This window comes from Biomphalaria glabrata, chromosome 11 (assembly GCF_947242115.1).
Source record: "Biomphalaria glabrata chromosome 11, xgBioGlab47.1, whole genome shotgun sequence".
NCBI lineage: Eukaryota > Metazoa > Mollusca > Gastropoda > Planorbidae > Biomphalaria > Biomphalaria glabrata.
The window spans coordinates 41,043,039-41,062,640 of NC_074721.1; the positions used below are offsets into that span (position 1 = coordinate 41,043,039).

Here is a 19,602-nt window from a genome sequence, read left to right on the forward strand (position 1 = left end):
GCCTATGTTAACTGAATCTAGTCTAAGCGCCCTGTAGTACTTTTAGTTATTGAAGATTATGTATTCAATATTATATGTGTAACCTATTGGTGGCTGTAAATAAATACAAAGTCTATTCTCCTTCGTCGAGTGTATTGTATAGTACTTGTACGTTGTAAGGATCAGCATTGGAGAATCATACCCTTAGAATTGGAGATTCCTACCCTTAGTATTGGAGAATCATACCCTTAGTATTGGAGAATCATACCCTTGGTATTGGAGATTCCTACCCTTAGTATTGGAGAATCATACCCTTGGTATTGGAGAATCATACCCTTAATATTGGACAATCATACCCTTAGTATTGGAGATTCCTACCCTTAGTATTGGAGAATCATACCCTGAGTATTGGAGAATCATACCCTTAATATTGGAGAATCATACCCTTAGTATTGGAGAATCATACCCTTAGTATTGGAGAATCATACCCTTAGTATTGGAGAATCATACCCTTAGTATTAAAGAATCATACCCTTAGTATTGGAGAATCATACCCTTAGCATTGGAGAATCATACCCTTAGTATTGGAGAATCATACCCTTAGCATATCGAGCTATTTGTCTATAGCAATAACTACCCCAAGCCCTTTACAGTTCGTTTGTAGCACATAGTAGCACTTAGTAGCACATAGTAATTTGTATCACTTAAAGTAAAGACATTTCTTCTCGTCACGGTGGGCCTGGGCTCAAACCCGTTCCCTCGGCTGAAGGTTTGGGCTAGAACCCAATAATCTTCAATTCAGATGGAGCGCCTAACTTACAAGGCCAAAAAAAAATCAGTTCCCCTCAAAACATGTTAATAATTTGCATTAATTAGGCTAATATTATGAACACCTTTGATTAATTCTTTCTGCTGCATAAAGCTAGGGAGGGGCGGACGCGCGAAATTTGGGGAGTTGCCGCCCATTAACGCCACCAGGTGGAGCTGGGGGTCAATGTATGCAGAAATAAACAACACGCTTCCACGCCTGGAGAAAATTTAGGCAAAAATGTTAGATGTTTATGTGTCCATTCATAACGTGTGTCTAGACACGCCTGTCTGTTGACACAACCTCACTAACCAGCTGGTGGCCAAAATTAGGCTAGGCCAGGCTCAGAAGAATAATTGTACATTTTAAATAGATGTAATGCCTATATTTAGGGAGAGAGGGAGGCGTGGAGAGGAAGAGACAGAGAGAATAATAGAGAGAGAGAGGGTAGGGCGAGAAAGAGGAAGAGAGAGAGAAGTGAGAGAGTAGATCCAGAGAGAGAGAGTGAAATAGGGGAAGGGAAGAGAGAGGTAGTTGGGAGGCAAAGAGCCGTGAGAGAGGACAAAGAGGAAGAAAAAGAGACTGGTGGGTGTTGGGAGAGAGAGAAATGAAAGCAGATGCAGAGAGAGGAGGAAGAAAATGGTGGAAAGAGGAAAAAGAAGAGGACATAGAGAGGGAAGGAGAGAAAGTAGCTAGAGAGAGAAAGAGAGAGAGAGAGAGAGTAAAGACAGGGGACTGTATTCTCGAGGCACCACAAAATGAGAAACGGGCCTTGAAAAACAAACATAGAAGAATACAAAACTAAATATGTATTATAAAGCGTATCTAATTTTTTTTAAAAAGCTACTTGTGTATCATTGTGTCTAGTTTCCAGTGTTTGTGTGTTGAATGGTTCTTAATCTAATATATAAATTAGAAAATAAGGCGTGTGTATGTTTGTCCCACATAGAAATCAAAACCGTTTGACCAATCTTGATAAAACTTGCCATAAATTTTCCTTAAATCATCGCGGAGACCCTAGTGTATGTTTAATGTCCCTCCAACAACATGAGGACCCTAAAAGACAAAAAAATACCTAATTGTATCTCCATAAAAAAAACGAAACTTTTTAACAAATCGGGTAAACCCGTTCACCATGTTAGCTGTAAATATAAATTCAATCCAGTATATCGGAAATACCCAATGCTAATGCTTGCAGGCAGCGGATCATATATATATATATATATATATATATATATATATATATATATATATATATATATATATATATATATATATATATATATATATAAATATAAATATAGTCAATCTCTACATGTATAACACATGTATCAGTTCCACTGCTATGACTCATACATCCGTTAAGGTAAAGCAAGTAACAAAGACATATTTATAAACCTGTAATAGAGATCGACTCAAATTTCTTTCTCTTAACAATATAATACACACCCACATGCCTCACGCCACACAACACACATCATTTGCCACGCACCACACGCCACAAACCACAAGTATCACACCGCTTGCCACACACCACAAACCACACGCCAAACACCACTTGCCACATCACAACACGCTACAAGCAACGCACTACTTGCCACACACCACACATCACACCACTTACCACACACAGCACACAACACGTCACACACTCTATTTGCTTTACAAGTTTCAGACGTTCAGAAATGAAGATATGTATGCCCCAAGCTCAGACCTGTCACAGGACGAACTCTGGACCAACGCGACGATAGTCAGAAGTGCATACCAGATGACCACTCTTGAAATGACTGGAGATATAAAGTGTCCCCTTATCTGCTTATATCAGTCACGGTGTTTAAGAAGCATATCAAACAAGCAAAGTTAAAAAAAAAAAAAAAAAAAGCACTGTCACATCTCTCAATACTGCAATGTTTAACTCCCTTTTTCGAAATAAGACAAAATCAATTAATTGCCACTTAATAATTAAATAATTGGTTACATTTTTTTTTTGATTTATGTGTTGTTATCGACAATGTATAATTGTGCAAAGTTTCAACTTGATCTGAGAATGGCATGTGTGGGAGAAATAGTGTACAAAATTTGTACAACAGACAGACAGACGGACAGAGTTAATGCAAAAAAAGGAAAACTTTCCTTGTGAACGAGTTACACTCCTTTCAACTAATAGCGTTGGTGTACGAGTCGTTAACGGAAACGGAAATGTCTGTTCACGAAAATAAAAACATTTCGTTGAGCTGTAACAAACGAACAAATAGTGGACTTTGAGAACACTGTGCTAATTAGACTTAAGGCGCAAGTAGGTCAAGCTGTTGGGGGCAGTAACTCTGTGAAACTATGCCATCCAAATGACCTACTTACTTGTGCTGGCATCAAAATGTCTGACATTTTAAATTAAGACTCAGCTGTAGGTAGAGACTTCCTGTCATTGTGACAGGTATTTTATAAGCATCTTGGCCCCAGGCCTAATTATCTTAATGAAGGTAAGAATACAATAAGGCCGTTGAGTATTTCACGAATGCCAGAGTTCATGACAGTAAAGACGATTCGAAAATGGTCACAGAATGTCTAGTGATAAATTCTTTCGGAATATAACAAATTGTTTAATTTTGCTCTATAAATTTGCAATAAAACATTGTTTGTTTGTTTTGTTTTAGCTTTTATAATTTTACATAAAAAACAGTGTGCCACAGTATTTAAGAGTAGGTCTACAATGACTGTATATTTGACTATTTAACATAACTGAACATGAAACTACGAAGTGTCCAACAAGAACAGGTTTCTTCTGACAGAGTAGTTTTGTGGAAGACAGGGGAGATTGCAATTCAATTCCTGGCTTCAAGAGAAACGCCCCTGATGCCTTCCATCTCTAGTCTATCAACGACCCTGACGCGTTCTGTTTCTAGTCTATCAACGCCCCTGATGCGTTCTGTTTCTAGTCTATCAACGCCCCTGATGCCTTCTATTTCTAGTCTATCAACGCCCCTGATGCCTTCTATTTCTAGTCTATCAACGCCCCTGATGCCTTCTATTTCTAGTCTATCAACGCTCCTGATGCCTTCTATTTCTAGTCTATCAACGCTCCTGATGCATTCTATGTCTATCAACGCCCCTGATGCTTTCTATTTCTAGTCTATCAACGCCCCTGATGCCTTCTCTTTCTAGTCTATCAACGCCCCTGATGCCTTCTATATCCTGTCTATAATCGCCCCTGGAGCCCACTATTACATGTCTGCAATGTCAGGGCCAGGACCTAAAAGCCTGCGTTAAACAGCAAACCGCTTCTCCCCCCCCCCACACGTTCTTCAGTGATTATCTCATTATACATGCAGCCATTAACGATAATCTCATTAAGTTTACATTAACGAACGATTATGTCATTAAGTGGACCTACCTTACGAGTCGCCTCATCCTTTAATCCTGAATGAAATGTCACTATACATAATTATAATCCAGGCGTACACCCAGGAATGCACTGTCCGCTATTTTCACAATGAATGAAGTCACTTGTTTTAAATACAACCGCCCGACTTGAAAAAAATTAAACTTAATGAAGCAAACACAGTATAGGCTTGAACCTAATCGCTTAACGCTAAAATGTGTATGTCTAAGCGTTCTTTTGATAACTTCATATCAAGGTAACAATTCTAACACATTTAAAAGATACACATTTTTACTTAAGTGTGTCAGCTTTATTTTTTCTCAGTAAACTGTAACGAGATCTTGCTTGAAATTTTGATCAAACTGTAGAGCATATAATTCTTCTAATATTAGAATTAATATGATACGAACACAATATCAACACATACTATAATTCAATTTAAATTGGTTAATTACCGACTACACATCTAATTGAGAACCAGCCGCGGATAAATATTAACGCACGATTTTTACCCGGTTCGCCGGTTTCGACACTGGATATTAGGAGACAGCACCATGAACGATACTCTATTTTTTTTCCCCTCTTTAAAATAAACAGCGCGCGCACGCAAAAACACATAGATCTTTAAGGCACATTCCATTGGTGAAATTTAATGTCCAGGGGAAAAGATTCATTTCGCAAGGTAGCCGAAATCTTAAGACGAAACACATGAAATAAAAAAAAAAAACTCGACTCTAAATCTCGTACGTGTCCTGTTGATTATCAAAAAACGTGTTTTTTTTCTTCTTCTTATAAAACGAAAGACACGCTTTTAAAAAATATCGACTTTGTTTACGCAATTTGAGAATCGAGCAGCGAGATGTATTTAGAATATTAGATTTAATTACGTAGCTACAAGCCGCAGAGACTTGTAGACAGTGTCTTCACTTCCGTCAACAGGCGTTACCTGGACAGGGCGTAGGACATGACACACATTTTTATGTGTCATTATCTTAATTAGATCTTCTCTCCTAATGCAGAAGAGTTCTTAATGACATCCAATGTCAACACTCGTATGTCACACATAAAAAAAATACCTCAAGCGGCCAAACTAATTTGGTTCGAATATTTTTTGCGCAATGACATCTTTTATTTATTATTATCTTTCAGATAGCTTAATTTATATATAAACCTTGAGGTTTATAACTAATGAATATTCACAAATGACTTGAGTAACTCCATCAGTAAAAAAACAGTAAAGTTCCCCTTTCAGACCTTGCGATCTATAGGGCAGATGATGTTAAGGTCATCTGTTTCTTTGGCCAACGGTTAACGAGCAGGGTGTCATGAGGCCAGCACAACGGCCAACCGCCTTTACTTTCGCCAACTAAAGTCAGGTACCCGTTAGAGTTGGGTGGACTCAGGGGCGCCCTAAAAATCCCGAAATTAAAAATCCCAGTTTTCACCGAGATTCGAACCCAGGACCCCAGGTTCGGAAGCCAAGCGCTTAGCCACTCAGCCACCGCGCCCCCATAACTCCATCAGTAAACGAGCCTTATATAGAGACGCGTCGGGTCAAGACTAAAAAGTATATATAATATATAAAAGCACTGAACCATAGCTTAGAAATACAAAACACAACCTTATAAAATTCTCAGAAAGACGAAAAAAAAAATAAATAAATAATAATTTTCTTATTCCTAATGCAAGGACAAATTTGTACAAGTTCTACTTTTTCTCGAGTACCATATTAGAGCATTGAAAGTATAGCCTGAATAAGGCAGGATAATAAAAAAATCTCAAATAAACACCCACGCTTAGACTAACACTTATATTCGCGTAGGACGTAATAATAGTCGCTTAATAACGTCTGTAATTTATAAGATAAGATAAGATATATACACACAAACAAAATATTTGTAGTCCTTAAGATTTTGAAATATTCGTCACTGAATCAACTTTGGAAATTGTAGAGAAACACTACTACGCGTCGGGTAGTTTGACCCTGGTCTCGAGAATCTTGGTTATTGGTTCAGCTCCATGATACCGCGTGTGATAAAATGAAGTGTAAGAAGCTTATCTTGGCAGATATCTTATCTTATTATTTCGTAGAAAGACCTGCGCAGCACTTAACTGTAACTCGGGCCTGGTTTCGGTTCAGTCTTGGACGTCGTTAAAAACACAAACCATCCGACGACATGATCATGAGTCAGCGTGACCTTTTCAGTGCACGCGGTCAGTTATCAATGGTGTGCAGTCCTGGAGTGTACCCGAGTCCCACCCCGTTATCAGCCAAAGGGCGTCAACCCAGCTCCCCTCCTCCCCCCTTTTTGTTTTCATCTCAAGACGGACTCTCAATACTGTGTCTAGCCTCCCCAGTTCTGACCAGCGATGGGGTCAGTCTTTAGTAACCCCCCTCCCTCCACACACAGATCAATGAACCATGGAAATAGCCTAAAGGAGAAAGGGAGACAAAAAGGAATGGTGACTTGGACCCGAGGGGGGGGGGCGTAGGAATGTGTGTCTTTTTAAAATTAATATTTTTTTTCCCACCAGTTCTTGGTTTTCTATTTATTTCATCTTTTAGTATTTATTACGAATCAGCTTCTAAACGATAAAGGATGAATTTTTTTTTCTATCGATTTTTTTTTCTCATTTATATAACAACCCAGAATCTAAGTATTTTAGAGGGGAAAAAAACTGAAACGAATATGTTTGATGATTCTAGCAACAACCATAACAACATAGGAAGAAAGAAAAATGAATAGAAATAATGTTTTAATTCCTTCATTTATCGAACACCTTTCTTCTAGTCGATAAAAAAATGGACGGGGTCAAAAGGTGAAGCTAAAAATAGAGACTTATGAGATTTGTTCTTGTGGCGTGTCACCAGAGAATGCCGAACATGACCTTGGAACTCCAGGCATATAGAAGTTTGACTCCATCTGCCTGTCTGAACAAACTTCTATTCGCGAAAGATCCAAGCATATGTAAAATATTGCATCCGGATTGTCTCAAATCCCAAGGGGCTCGGAGTAGGAGCTATGTCTTACCAATTGTCAGTATTGATGTTCACTGATTTGAGGTCACGTTTTATTACATCTATGTAACGGAGGTGGGGGCGACCAGATTTTCTTGTGCCAGTCGCGAGTTGACCATAGAGGATGACTTTCGGAATGCGGTTGTCCTCCTTCCGGCGAACATGTCCAAGCCTGCGCAAACGGCGTTGTCTGAGGGCTGTAAAGATGCTGGGAATACCTGATCGCGCAAGGTTGATACAGTGTCGTGCTAATTACTCCAGTGTCGTGGGTTCGAGCCTAATACGGATTTTTCGTTCCTCTTTCTCTTTCAATATGAAATAAAATATGAATGTTTGGCGAACTATTTCAACACAAAGATGGACGTGATGAAGATACATTACTCCTACACGGTTACAAATAGTTTTTAAAATGATTACTTATTTAGCGAATCAATAATAATTTAAAAAAAAAACAACAACCTAGATCTCTTGTAAAATACTTAACGATGACAACACTGCAGCCTTGCGGTGAACTATTCAGTTATCTTGGGAAGGGCGCCCATCAGCCGAAGTAAGGTCAAGTGTTAGCTGATAATTAAAACCGCTCGCCACAGGCTGTTACAGCGTTATCAGGGACTCAAACACAGACAAGTGTAGGTCTATTTACCTCGTCGTTTAATTAGGTGTCAATGATTTACTTTGCGACTTCCTTCCCAACACCAGCAGACGTGAACATTTCCCAACAGTGTTGACGAAATGGAAGCGTCAACGGAAGTTTGTAAATGAAATTATTATTGTTATTTTGTTTTAGTTAATTAAACTTAGATCTAAGTCTAAATAACTAGCAGCAGAGTTTCTGCAGCGACTTCCTTCCCAACACCAGCAGACGTGAACACTTCCCAACAGTGTTGACGAAATGGAAGCGTCAACGGAAGTTTATAACTGAAATTATTATTGTTATTTTGTTTTAGTTAATTAAACTTAGATCTAAGTCTAAATAACTAGCAGCAGAGTTTCTCGCCAAGGCTCTACGGGAGGGCTAATCCTTCTAGTCTTGTTACCAAATTGGAGTTCATCTCAGGTGCCTTTCGGCGCAAGCTATCTCCCATAAAGATCTGTCAATGCTAATGTCTTAAGCCTCCAGTGGCGTAGCTAGGGAAGGGAGGAGGGTCTGAATTGAAAGTCCCCCTACTTGAGAGGAGACACAAAGATAAAGGCACATTCCTCGTTTCATATGCTTGGACAAATTTGTACAAATACTCCTTCTTCCCTAGTGCTATTAGATCATGGAATGGGTTGCCTGAGCTAGCCAGGAAAACCAGTGACTTGGCAGAATTTAGGTCATTGGTTAATATGCATGACTGAATGCATGACGCGTAGGACGTAATCATCTTCTTTTTAAAAGTAACGTCTGTATTATATAAGATAAGAAAAGAGGATGTCCAATTTTTTTTTATTCATTGCGATGTTGTCTTGCTTTTCACATTGTTATATAGGTTAGTGACCAAGTAGCAGGTATTCCACACATAGACTTATAAAATTTATTAAGTACATTTTCTCATGTCATGTTGTCGAATGCCAAAATGCAGGGGCCCCTAAAAATGCCCACCTTCCCTCGGGCCCTCAAATCCGTAGCCACTGGAAGCCTCTTCCCACCTGGTGTCCACTGCTCTGAGGTCCTCCATGAAAGAAGGACGCCAAGGTTTACGAGGACGTCCCTGTTGGCGCTTTCCGCGTATGGCCTCCATGTCATCGCAACTCTTGGTATGCGTAATTCACTCTGTCTTAGAAAGTAATATATTCATACTACAAGCTACATTGACACGATCAAGTCTAAATGTGTCTAATCTGGGTCTCGAATTATTACAGATCAGAAGATTGGTTGCGTGTTTCTGTACGCGTCGTATTACTCTTGAGTCTGTATCAATAGACATAAAGATCAAGACACTTTCAATAAAGTTAATCAACAGGTGTATGTAGAATGTAGAATACAAAAGTTTAATCCAGAACTCCAATAGTCTAGTCTCAGTTTCTAGAATAAAAGATGTTCCTTTCAAAAGCATAGCCTAACTGTCCGTTTATGTATATCTACACTACAGTCTCGCTTTGAATTAATGTCATCATAATTGCGCGTTCACTAATAGTCATCTAAAGTGCGTCTCTGCACAAGGTATAATTTCTGAACTCCGAACCGAACACAACAGAATGAAACAAACCATGTTACATATGTTTAAATTTGGGACTATTGAAATATGCCCTTGTGGAGTTTCACCAGAGAATGTCGACCATATCCACCATAGCTGCATACAAGATATTGGCCTCAAAACCACCTTTATAGTAGAAAAGCTGTATAGAGAGTGGAGAGCTGCTTGATCAGGAAACCAATGCGCAGTTCATTTCAGATATTAAAATGGTTGTCTGTATCAGGGGCAGACTAGGCGTCAAAATCGGCCCCCAGCGCAGTGGCGTACCTAAGGTTTATTAATTATTGTGATTATAATATGGATATATGCTAAGGTTATTCTTAAACTGCAGATAATACCTGTATGATACATCACTCTCTCACCCAATAATTTGCCCTTGACAGATTCTATAAGTTGGTCCAGTATGTAGATCCCATAGACATAAACAAATATAGACTGGAAAAAGGAAATAGCTTCATGAAACTTGAAAACATGTATATCTATTGTTGTCGGATTTCCGAATTCTGAAATGTTGCATGATCTTCAGTCTTAGAGATTAAACAAAACTACACTGCTGTATGATAAAGTACACAAAATTGCAAGTCACAAATTTTCGTTTCATAAAACTCTTTTATTGGCCAGTTTATATTTATTTATGTCTATATATGTTGGCAATATAGGTCTATCACTGTGACTATCACATTTGATGAGACATTTGTTGGAGAGTATTTGCATGTTTGCTTTGTAGCACAATATCGCGTTTCGTTTCTTTCAGGCTAAGTCAAATATCGATACAGACTTTTTATTACGACCTACATTTATGTCACGCAAGTACAAAGTAATGAATCAAAGCAGACTGTAAATTCCTTCATTCAATCCCTCTCGACATTTCTGTTCTTTATCGCAGCACAGAACGACGAGACCGGCCATTATCAACACCAGATAGGCTCGCTCAATGCACGGAGACCAGGAGTGGGTAGGTTGAAGACCCGAACATGAAAGTGAATCACCAGATATTCAGTTCGCTGGGAAAATCTAAGAATGATAAATCACCGTACGTTTGACCTTGAGTGGGGGAAATAATGAATGGAAAGAGATGGGGGGAGGGGGGGGAGGCAGAAAGACAGTCGGCGTGTCTCACTGAGCATTCGGAGGGTGGTCTGGGTTTTTGTGTTTTTTTTTTTTTTGTTTTTCGGCGCTTTTTTAAAACAAAGATTATATTTTTTTAAAAAAAAGGTTATTTACGTATGTTTTATTGTCAGTATGTGGGGCCAGGACCGGAGGGAGGGGGGGGGGATTAAGACGTAGGATAACAGAGGTGGGGGGGGGGTGAGGAAGAGGTGCGCGAGGAACTACTAACTACTACTAACTACTACTAACCGATATGTTTCAAAGTTTGATCAATTTTTGGACTGCGAAAGAGAATATCAGATATTTTATTTTTAAGAAATGCTGGATCAATTTACAATTCATGTAAAGGTCTGCGTGAATATACATGTTTTCTAGTGAAGGGTGGCAAAATGACACATTTGCATGTTTCTGGTGGATTGTAGCAATATGTCACGAATACATTTTTCTGGGGGATTGTAGTAATATGACACGAATACATGTTTCTCGTGGAGTGTAGCAATATGACACTAATACGTGTTTCTGGTGAAGGCTGGCAGTATTACAAAAATACATGTTTCTGGTGGAGTGTAGCAATATGACACTAATACAAGTTTCTGGTGAAGAGTAGCAGTATTACAAAAACACATGTTTCTGTTGAAGGGTAGCAGTATTACCAAAACACATGTTTCTGTTGAAGGGTAGCAGTATTACAAAAATACATGTTTTTGTTTGAAGGGTAGCAGTATTACAAAAACACATGTTTCTGTTGAAGGGTAGCAGTATTACAAAAACACATGTTTCTGTTGAAGGGTAGCAGTATTACAAAAATACATGTTTTTGTTGAAGGGTAGCAGTATTACAAAAATACATGTTTCTGTTGAAGGGTAGCAGTATTACAAAAATACATGTTTTTGTTGAAGGGTAGCAGTATTACAAAAATACATGTTTTTGTTGAAGGGTAGCAGTATTACAAAAGACATGTTTTTGTTGAAGGGTAGCAGTATTACAAAAATACATGTTTTTGTTGAAGGGTAGCAGTATTACAAAAACACATGTTTCTGTTGAAGAGTAGCAGTATTACAAAAACACATGTTTCTGGTGGAGTGTAGCAATATCACACGAATACATGTTTCAGGTGGAGTGTAGCAACATGACACGAATACAAGTTTCAGGTGGAGTGTAGCAACATGACACGAATACAAGTTTCTGGTGGAGTGTAGCAACATGACACGAATACAAGTTTCTGGTGGAGTGTAGCAACATGACACGAATACAAGTTTCTGGTGGAGTGTAGCCTCATGACACGAATACATGTTTCAGGTGGAGTGTAGCAACATGACACGAATACAAGTTTCAGGTGGAGTGTAGCAGCATGACACGAATACAAGTTTCTGGTGGAGTGTAGCAACATGACACGAATACAAGTTTCTGGTGGAGTGTAGCCTCATGACACGAATACATGTTTCAGGTGGAGTGTAGCAACATGACACGAATACAAGTTTCAGGTGGAGTGTAGCAACATGACACGAATACAAGTTTCTGGTAGAGTGTAGCAACATGACACGAATACAAGTTTCAGGTGGAGTGTAGCAGCATGACACGAATACAAGTTTCAGGTGGAGTGTAGCAACATGACACGAATACAAGTTTCTGGTGGAGTGTAGCAACATGACACGAATACAAGTTTCTGGTAGAGTGTAGCAACATGACACGAATACAGGTTTCAATATGACACGTTTGCATGCCATTTTCTTTTAGCAAAAGATGAGAACCGTTTAAATACGTTTAGCGGAAGGGTCTGTCCAAAAATGTAGATGATTGACATTTAAAGTCTTTTATCAATCATCGCTTAAAAAAAAAAGTAATTATCATGGCTTGTTTAAAGGACACTTTATGAGTTTGGGTGTCTGAGGAGAACAAAAGCTTTGAGTTTTTACACCTAGATGTTAAGTTATTCCAAGCTGTCCTAAAGAAAGTTGGATAATGCCTGGTGAAGTGTCACTAGTTTTACTGCAGCTTCAGAATGTCAGTAGAAAGTAGACCACCTTCATCGCATTCACCACCTTCATCGCATTCACCACCTTCACCTGTCCCTGAGTGTATTGAATCGTTGGGGCACCGCAGTAGATCTTTTGACCGTCCTTTACCATTACTCTCTGTTTTTTTTTGGCCTTAGAAGGAATCTTCTTCGATGGCAGTCACACCCATTCCAATATGTTTCTTTCCCATCGCTTTATATGTCTGCCTCTTCTTCTTTTTCCTGGTACTGTTCCCTGTAGAAAGGTCTTGTAATATGGCCATAGAGTCTTAGTTTTACGTTGTTTGTTTTTTACAATAGCATGTCTTCGTGAGGTCCAATCGCTCTAGTAACCCTGTCTCTAATTAGACACAAAACTTAAAAGGAAAAAATTAAAATTTCCAAAACTGAAATGAAAACTTATTTTCTTTTTATTAAGGTAAATTTCCATTTCATTGTCGTAAATCATACCAGAAATGTATTATATGCAATCAGATTGGTTAAGCTTAACTGAAGTTTTGATTTAGCATTGTTTTACATTCTTAAAGCTTATAGCTTTTTTTCCTTATCTGTTCTTTCTACAAGTACTACGGTCACTACATTTTGTTCTGGTTCCAGGAGACATGGGGACACTGTCCTACTTGGTAAGGATCCGGGAGACATGGGGACACTGTCCTACTTGGTAAGGATCCGGGAGACATGGGACACTGTCCTACTTGGTGAAGATCCGGGAGACATGGGACACTGTCCTACTTAGCAAGGATCCGGGAGACATAGGGACACTGTCCTACTTAGCAAGGATCCGGGAGACATGGGGACACTGTCCTACTTAGCAAGGATCCGGGAGACATAGGGACACTGTCCTACTTGGCAAGGATCCGGGAGACACGGGACACTGTCCTACTTCGCAAGGATCCGGGAGACATGGGACACTGTCCTACTTAGCAAGGATCCGGGAGACATGGGACACTGTCCTACTTAGCAAGGATCCGGGAGACATGGGACACTGTCCTACTTCGCAAGGATCCGGGAGACATGGGACACTGTCCTACTTAGCAAGGATCCGGGAGAAGATAAAGAACAAAAAAATAATGAGACTCAAGGAATGTAACAAGAAGATAAAGATAACAAAGAGAGTAGAAAAGAGAACCACAAAGGGAGAAAGATTGTAAGATAATGAGAGAAAAAAAAGAGAAAAAGAGACAGAGAGATGAGAGATACTGAATACGAGAGAGAGAGAGAGAGAGAGAGAGAGAGAGAGAGAGAGAACAAGTGCAAATGTTTAAGTTTGGAAATAGTTCGCTACAATGTATAATACTCCTAATGCTGGACTGTGAAAGTTTATTTCAAGCGTTCAGACCAACTCACTTTGTGAATAATATTTGTAAATAGAGTGTCAGTGAAGTGAATTGCCAACTCTTTTTCTGCCTGAATAAAGAAGTGTATTTTAGTAACAAATAACCGTGTGATTGTCAAAAGAGTTGAGCCGAAGGCTCTTCGAACTCAAGAAGTGTAACCTTGCTTGAACAAACCGTTCTGTCTGGAAGAGATCCAAGTCAATGTCTATGTTAAACATTGCTATTTCCGATATATATGGCACTCCAGGCGCATGGGCTAGAATGCATGTCAGAAGGCCGAGTACACCGGGAACCCCAGCCTTTTTCCTATGTTGTACTAAGCTAACCGTGTAGGACACGCAATTAGTGTAACGGTCCCTTGAGGAACGGCGCATGGATTATCGAAAGGGACGTGGAAGCTTTCTTTTTTTTTTTTTTAACTCCACACCGTGCAATGGGAAAGCTCTCGCAATTCTCTTGGACACTCCCACAGGAGTTTTGTTTTGATATTCATTTAGCCTAATCACTTCCTCCGGCGATCGTTTCCACCCAAGTACCACGTTGAGGCAGAATAGCACAGAGTTGGCAGCAGTTCGGTGCTACACTTGTCAACTCGAGGAAGTCCCGGTGTCCACCATGCGATTAGGCTTTGTGAGGGCCACATGGCATCCTCGTCAAACCTTGGCCACAGCTACAAATAAGATTTAGCCATTGACTGCTAGGCCTTAGATGCAACTTAGCGTTATCTTAACCTATTAACTCAATGACTGCTATGCCTCAGGGGCAATTAGGCATTATATAAACCAATTAACCCATTGACTGCTAGGCTCCATGGGTAATATAGTGTTATTTTTACCAATTGATGGCTAAGCTTGAGAGGCAACCTAGAGTTATTTAACCCATTGACTTCTAGGCCTCAGGGCAGCAAGGTGTTATTCTCCGAGTCCCTGGAATTATTTAAAATCGAAAACTAAACTTCAAATCTCAAAATTATGAGAACCACTGATTTACTGCAATTTTTTAAAAAATGTGTACTACATATTTTTAAATGATTGGCTAATATGAAATGCTAATAGTGTTAACATGCTTTCATTTCTTGCACCGGGGTTGGGGTTGCGGGGGGCGGAACGCATGTCTGAGTCAGAAGATCACAAAGTTTGATTGACAACCTCTTTCTTCTCTTCTGGTAGGTAAATCAACAAAATGTCACTGTCAGTGCCAGACCTGCATGTCAAACACACGTCCTGGTAAGGAGATGAACGTAACATGACGTCAGATCAGAAGGACAGCTGACTTCCCATATCTTAAAATCCCAATTTTAAACATTACTGAAATTTGTGCCATTTGATTGCGATAATTCGTCACAAGTAGGTCAAAGTAAGTTACGGACTCGTCTTTCCTCATTCAACCTTTCTTTGCATTCTTTCGTAATCTTCGGACTTAAAAACATTCGCCTTATGAAATATTCTTTAATCCGTTAAACACGGGGGTACATTTAACATCTTTCTAAAAGACAATGAACTCCATAGGTAGCACTAAATAGATAACAAAAACAAATACTACTTCGATTTTAACTAAAGTTGATAAGGTCTGATGTTGAGTCGTAGCTTAAGACAGCTAGTGTAAGATACTCTTGAAGGCTTTTCAAGCATATTAACAATTTGCTAATATTTTAATGTCATTGTAAAATTAGATCAAAACACGGTTTAACTCTTTCTCTCCGTAATTATATTTCCATGTTTCGAATTCTTTATTGCTCATAACTATTTCACTCCCCTGTTATGGTTGGCCTCAATAGCTTTGTTCTTTGTTATCAGAAAATGTTGTGTTTAGTATAGAATTAAGGGGGGAATGCATGCTCTTTTTATATAGCTCAAAGTCGAGTTTTAAAAAATTAAATATATAATTTAATGTAATGATGTAAAATCAACGATGGTATCGTCGATTAGGAGAAAAGGAGTTAAATAAAGAATGAATCAATTATTTTCCAATCTATTTGTTTTGTTTTATGTTTGGGATGTTCCTTCAGAGTTGAAGATAATCTACTTCCTAGTCTAAACCTCCCGGAGGAAGACAGCGATGGCAGTGGGCAGGGTATGAACTCGGGACCATCGAGGCGACCGAACGACAGTCCAGCGCGCATTCCGCACGACCAGGCGGCCATACATCGCTAATAAAGCAAATTAAAAAAAATTGAAATGTAAAATGCTTGCGTCCAGTACACAAGCAGAATAGTGTTAAATGTTACTACTCGTCCAATCAACTATCGGTGAAAACAATTGGCGGTGAGCCAAATGTCAGTGAGCCAAATGTCAGTGAGCCGAATGTCAGTGAGCCGAATGTCAGTGAACCGAATGTCAGTGAGCCAAATGTCCGTGAGCCGAATGTCCGTGAACCGAATGTCAGTGAGCCAAATGTCCGTGAGCCGAATGTCCGTGAGCCGAATGTCCGTGAGCCAAATGTCCGTGAGCCGAATGTCAGTGAGCCAAATGTCCGTGAGCTAAATGTCCGTGAGCCAAATGTCCGTGAACCAAATGTCAGTGAGCCAAATGTCAGTGAGCCAAATGTCAGCGAGCCAAATGTCCGTAAGCCAAATGTCCGTGAGCCAAATGTCAGTGAGCCAAAAGTCAGTGAGCCAAAAGTCAGTGAGCCAAAAGTCAGTGAGCCAAATGTCAGTGAGCCAAATGTCAATGAGCCAAATGTCAGTGAGCCAAATGTCAGCAGGCAGAACCTGGAACCCTTGACGCGGATCTCAAAAAACGGCTCTTACGATTTTCCAAACCCTTTGACAGTTTATGTATATCTTTGGGGGAAAATATTACTAGCTAAAAAATGTTTCAAAACAAAATCATCTTTAAATTTGGTCTGGGAGAACCATATCTTGAACCCACCAGTGGGAAATTCCCGCTTATATGCACTCAAGAGCTCAATCGTAATTAAAAAACGTAAGTTCGGGAACAATCGCGCACAGTCTTTTGCCGAAATCAGTCTAGACTTCTGTCTTTTTATGTTTGTAAGTCTGGATCACAGACCTATATATATATATTATACCTAGACTGGAAAAAGGCGCGGCAAGGAAAAAGGAAATAAACTCTTATTCAATAATGATCAGATCACAGACCTATATAGAGAGATTGTTATGTACGTAACTCTTTTTCAAGCTGTTAGGAAAGTCGCCCCGAATCTAGGTTCATCGATCTTTACTCTCTTAGAAAAGTCATGATCTTTAGTTTTCAAAGTTTAGAAATAATGCCATACCATTTTACTCGGATTTTAATTAGATTGGGCTATTAATCACAGAACTCTACATTCACGCAAATATTTGAAATAAAACCATTTCCTGTTAGTTTCTAACTTTCTAATTTCTCGAAAATCCTAGATGGAAATAATTAAAGTCTGTTGATTTTAATCATCGTATGTACATTTAAATAGATCGATTACTTAGCTAGATCTTTCTAGATTATTTATCTAAAAATTGCAAAATATTATTATGAGAAGAGAGTGCTCTTATTTTCGATGTTCAATTACTAGATCTAGATCTAAACATTAAATTATATGTTGTATAGGCTATGTTGGTAAAAAAAAATATTTTTTATAACTAAGTACGGAAAAAGAAAATATTTTTAAAATTCATTAAAAATCGAGAATTCAACCATTTAATTAAACATTTAATCCATAAATATTGAAAAATCCCACTACTAAACACCTTTAATCACTTTAAATTTCACAAAAGATGAACAAATGCGCCAAGAAATTGTATTATTTACATTTTTCGGGTCCCGGAAAATAAACCAAAAAAGAGGAACCATTAACATAATGTCTTTATTTTTCAAACGTATTGGTACTGCATCGAATTTACTATCAAAACAAAGAACAATCACTCCCACATCCAGGAAATGAAAAAAATAGAGAGAAATAAAAAGCTTAGCATAAAAAGATAGTGAAATAAATATTATAAACCAAGTTACTCGCTGAGAGTAACGCCGCACTGAAAGAGTTAAAAAAAGACAACGACTTGTTTCAGCATTTTTGAGTTACAACAATAATAATTATAGCTTTTATATAGCGCTACTTTTATGCTTATAGCATGTTTTTTTTTTTTTTTTTTTTTTAGGAAACCTCAGAATTTGCGCTAGTCAATTTTTAGCTTTATCATCATAGGAATCCATGGGCCTTAGGCCTCTTTTCTTTGCCTCTTTTTGGGGCTTTTGGACCTTAGGCCTCTTTTCTTTGCCTCTTTTATGGGCCTTCTTGCCTCTTTTGTGGACTTTAAAAAAAAAAAAAAAAATTAATTTTTAAAAATTTTTTATACATTTTTTTTTTATTTGTAAGTTCTCATAATTCACAAGTATTAAATCATAAACAATTGAAAAGTGATTAAGCTAAAAAATATAATAATAGTAATAGAAATATTATTTAATAGCAATGACAGACTACCTAACTATTGAAACCACCAGAGACAGAAAAATTATACAATGATCATCTACCCCAGAACAATCAACATAATATCAATTATCCCTGACCCCCAACACCCAATTTCTGGAACACTGCCTGAGTATTGTACAAGCATATGAAAATCAAACTAGATAATTCTCTACCCTTAAAATCAATAATTTTCCTAAATGTCTATTCTTAGTAATTAGGATCAGACACTTTATTATTATGTAGAGCTTTGAGCCAGCTAGCCCAAACAAGATTCCTGTATTCGGAAACAATAATCAAGTTGAAGTTATGAATTATTTTATTTTTTAGATTTGGCAGCTTGTTTAAAACAATGGACAATAAGTTAGCTTCTAATAGGTCCCTTACAGTACTTTTAACTTTAAGGAATAATGGGCATTCGTTTACCCTAATTTTTTTTTTTTTAAAGGAAACCTCAGAATTTGCGCTATACAGTTTTAGCTTTATCTTCATAGGAATCCTTGGGCATTAGGCCTCTTTTTTTGGGCTTTTTTTTTTTTTTTGTATTAAAGCTTAACATATATTCCATATTCAGTAAATGATGTTAATCTACACAAATTATAATTTTAAAATAATTGTAGAAAAACTGGTTGATTGCAACATGATTATTTTCTATTGCATTTATTCTTGGATATATATTTTTTTTAAAATATTGTACCAGATACCAGGTATAGAATTTAGAGCTAGTAGTCGCCTTTTTTTTCGTTTTAAATAAACGGATTATTTTTTAAATACCAAACATTAATAATTTAATCAAATACAAATACGATAGAAATATAAACAAAGTTAGCAATAATGTCTTTTTATTTCGCTATAAATATATAAAGAATAAACAAAGATGATTTGCTATAAAAAAAACAAAAACAAAGTGGCTTTTATAAATATTATGCACTTTGAATGATTGAACAAAAGCCACAGTGTGTTGATTGTCACAATGTTGCATACACATATGAGGCCCCCAAAAATATCCTGTCTTATGAAAATAAAGCTAAGGTTTCGTTAATGCCCACATATTGTTTCACGGCTCGCAAAGTCGCGGAAGACTTCACGCTACGACCAGAGCCTCTAAAATTAGAGCCCAGGCATTTATACCGCCGTGAATCCCCACCTTTCCATCTAACGACCCCAATCCGGCCCCCCATTTTTACTTGTTAAGGATCATAATACTACAATGGTTTCGTCTCCCCTCCCCGCTATGTCATTCTACCTCTCACCGTTTCCTGTCTCTGTGGCTTACGGTTTATTTCTTTCTTCGTCAATGACAAACGAGAATTCAACAACAGATAACAAAGTTTTTCTATTTCATTCTTACATTCAAATTGCACAGATT

At 38.1% G+C, this 19,602-nt stretch overlaps 2 protein-coding genes across 2 annotated transcripts in view; one reads left to right on the top strand and one right to left on the bottom strand.

The window, feature by feature from the left end:
* The window catches only part of LOC106054949 (fibrillin-1-like), a 127,013-nt gene extending 122,343 nt beyond the window's left edge, over positions 1-4,670 (bottom strand). Inside the window, exon 1 of the mRNA XM_056003544.1 lies at positions 4,179-4,670. The gene's annotated coding sequence lies outside the window, so the exon portion shown is untranslated. The remainder of the gene's footprint in view (positions 1-4,178) is intronic.
* Positions 4,671-12,480: 7,810 nt separating this feature from the next.
* On the top strand, positions 12,481-18,581 carry LOC129928983 (spermidine/spermine N(1)-acetyltransferase-like protein 1). Its single transcript, XM_056045602.1, has 3 exons — positions 12,481-12,556; positions 16,031-16,512; positions 18,564-18,581. Exons 1-3 carry the CDS (start codon positions 12,481-12,483, stop codon positions 18,579-18,581), a joined length of 576 nt encoding a protein of 191 aa, XP_055901577.1.
* Positions 18,582-19,602: the final 1,021 nt, after the last annotated feature.

Excerpts from the sequence above, each read along its gene's own strand:
- LOC129928983 (XM_056045602.1), top strand. The coding sequence starts at position 12,481 with ATGTCAGTAGAAAGTAGACCACCTTCATCGCATTCACCACCTTCATCG. Across the intron at positions 12,557-16,030 it reads ACCTTCACCTGTCCCTGAGT|TACACAAGCAGAATAGTGTT; the intron begins GTATTGAATCGT and ends GCTTGCGTCCAG.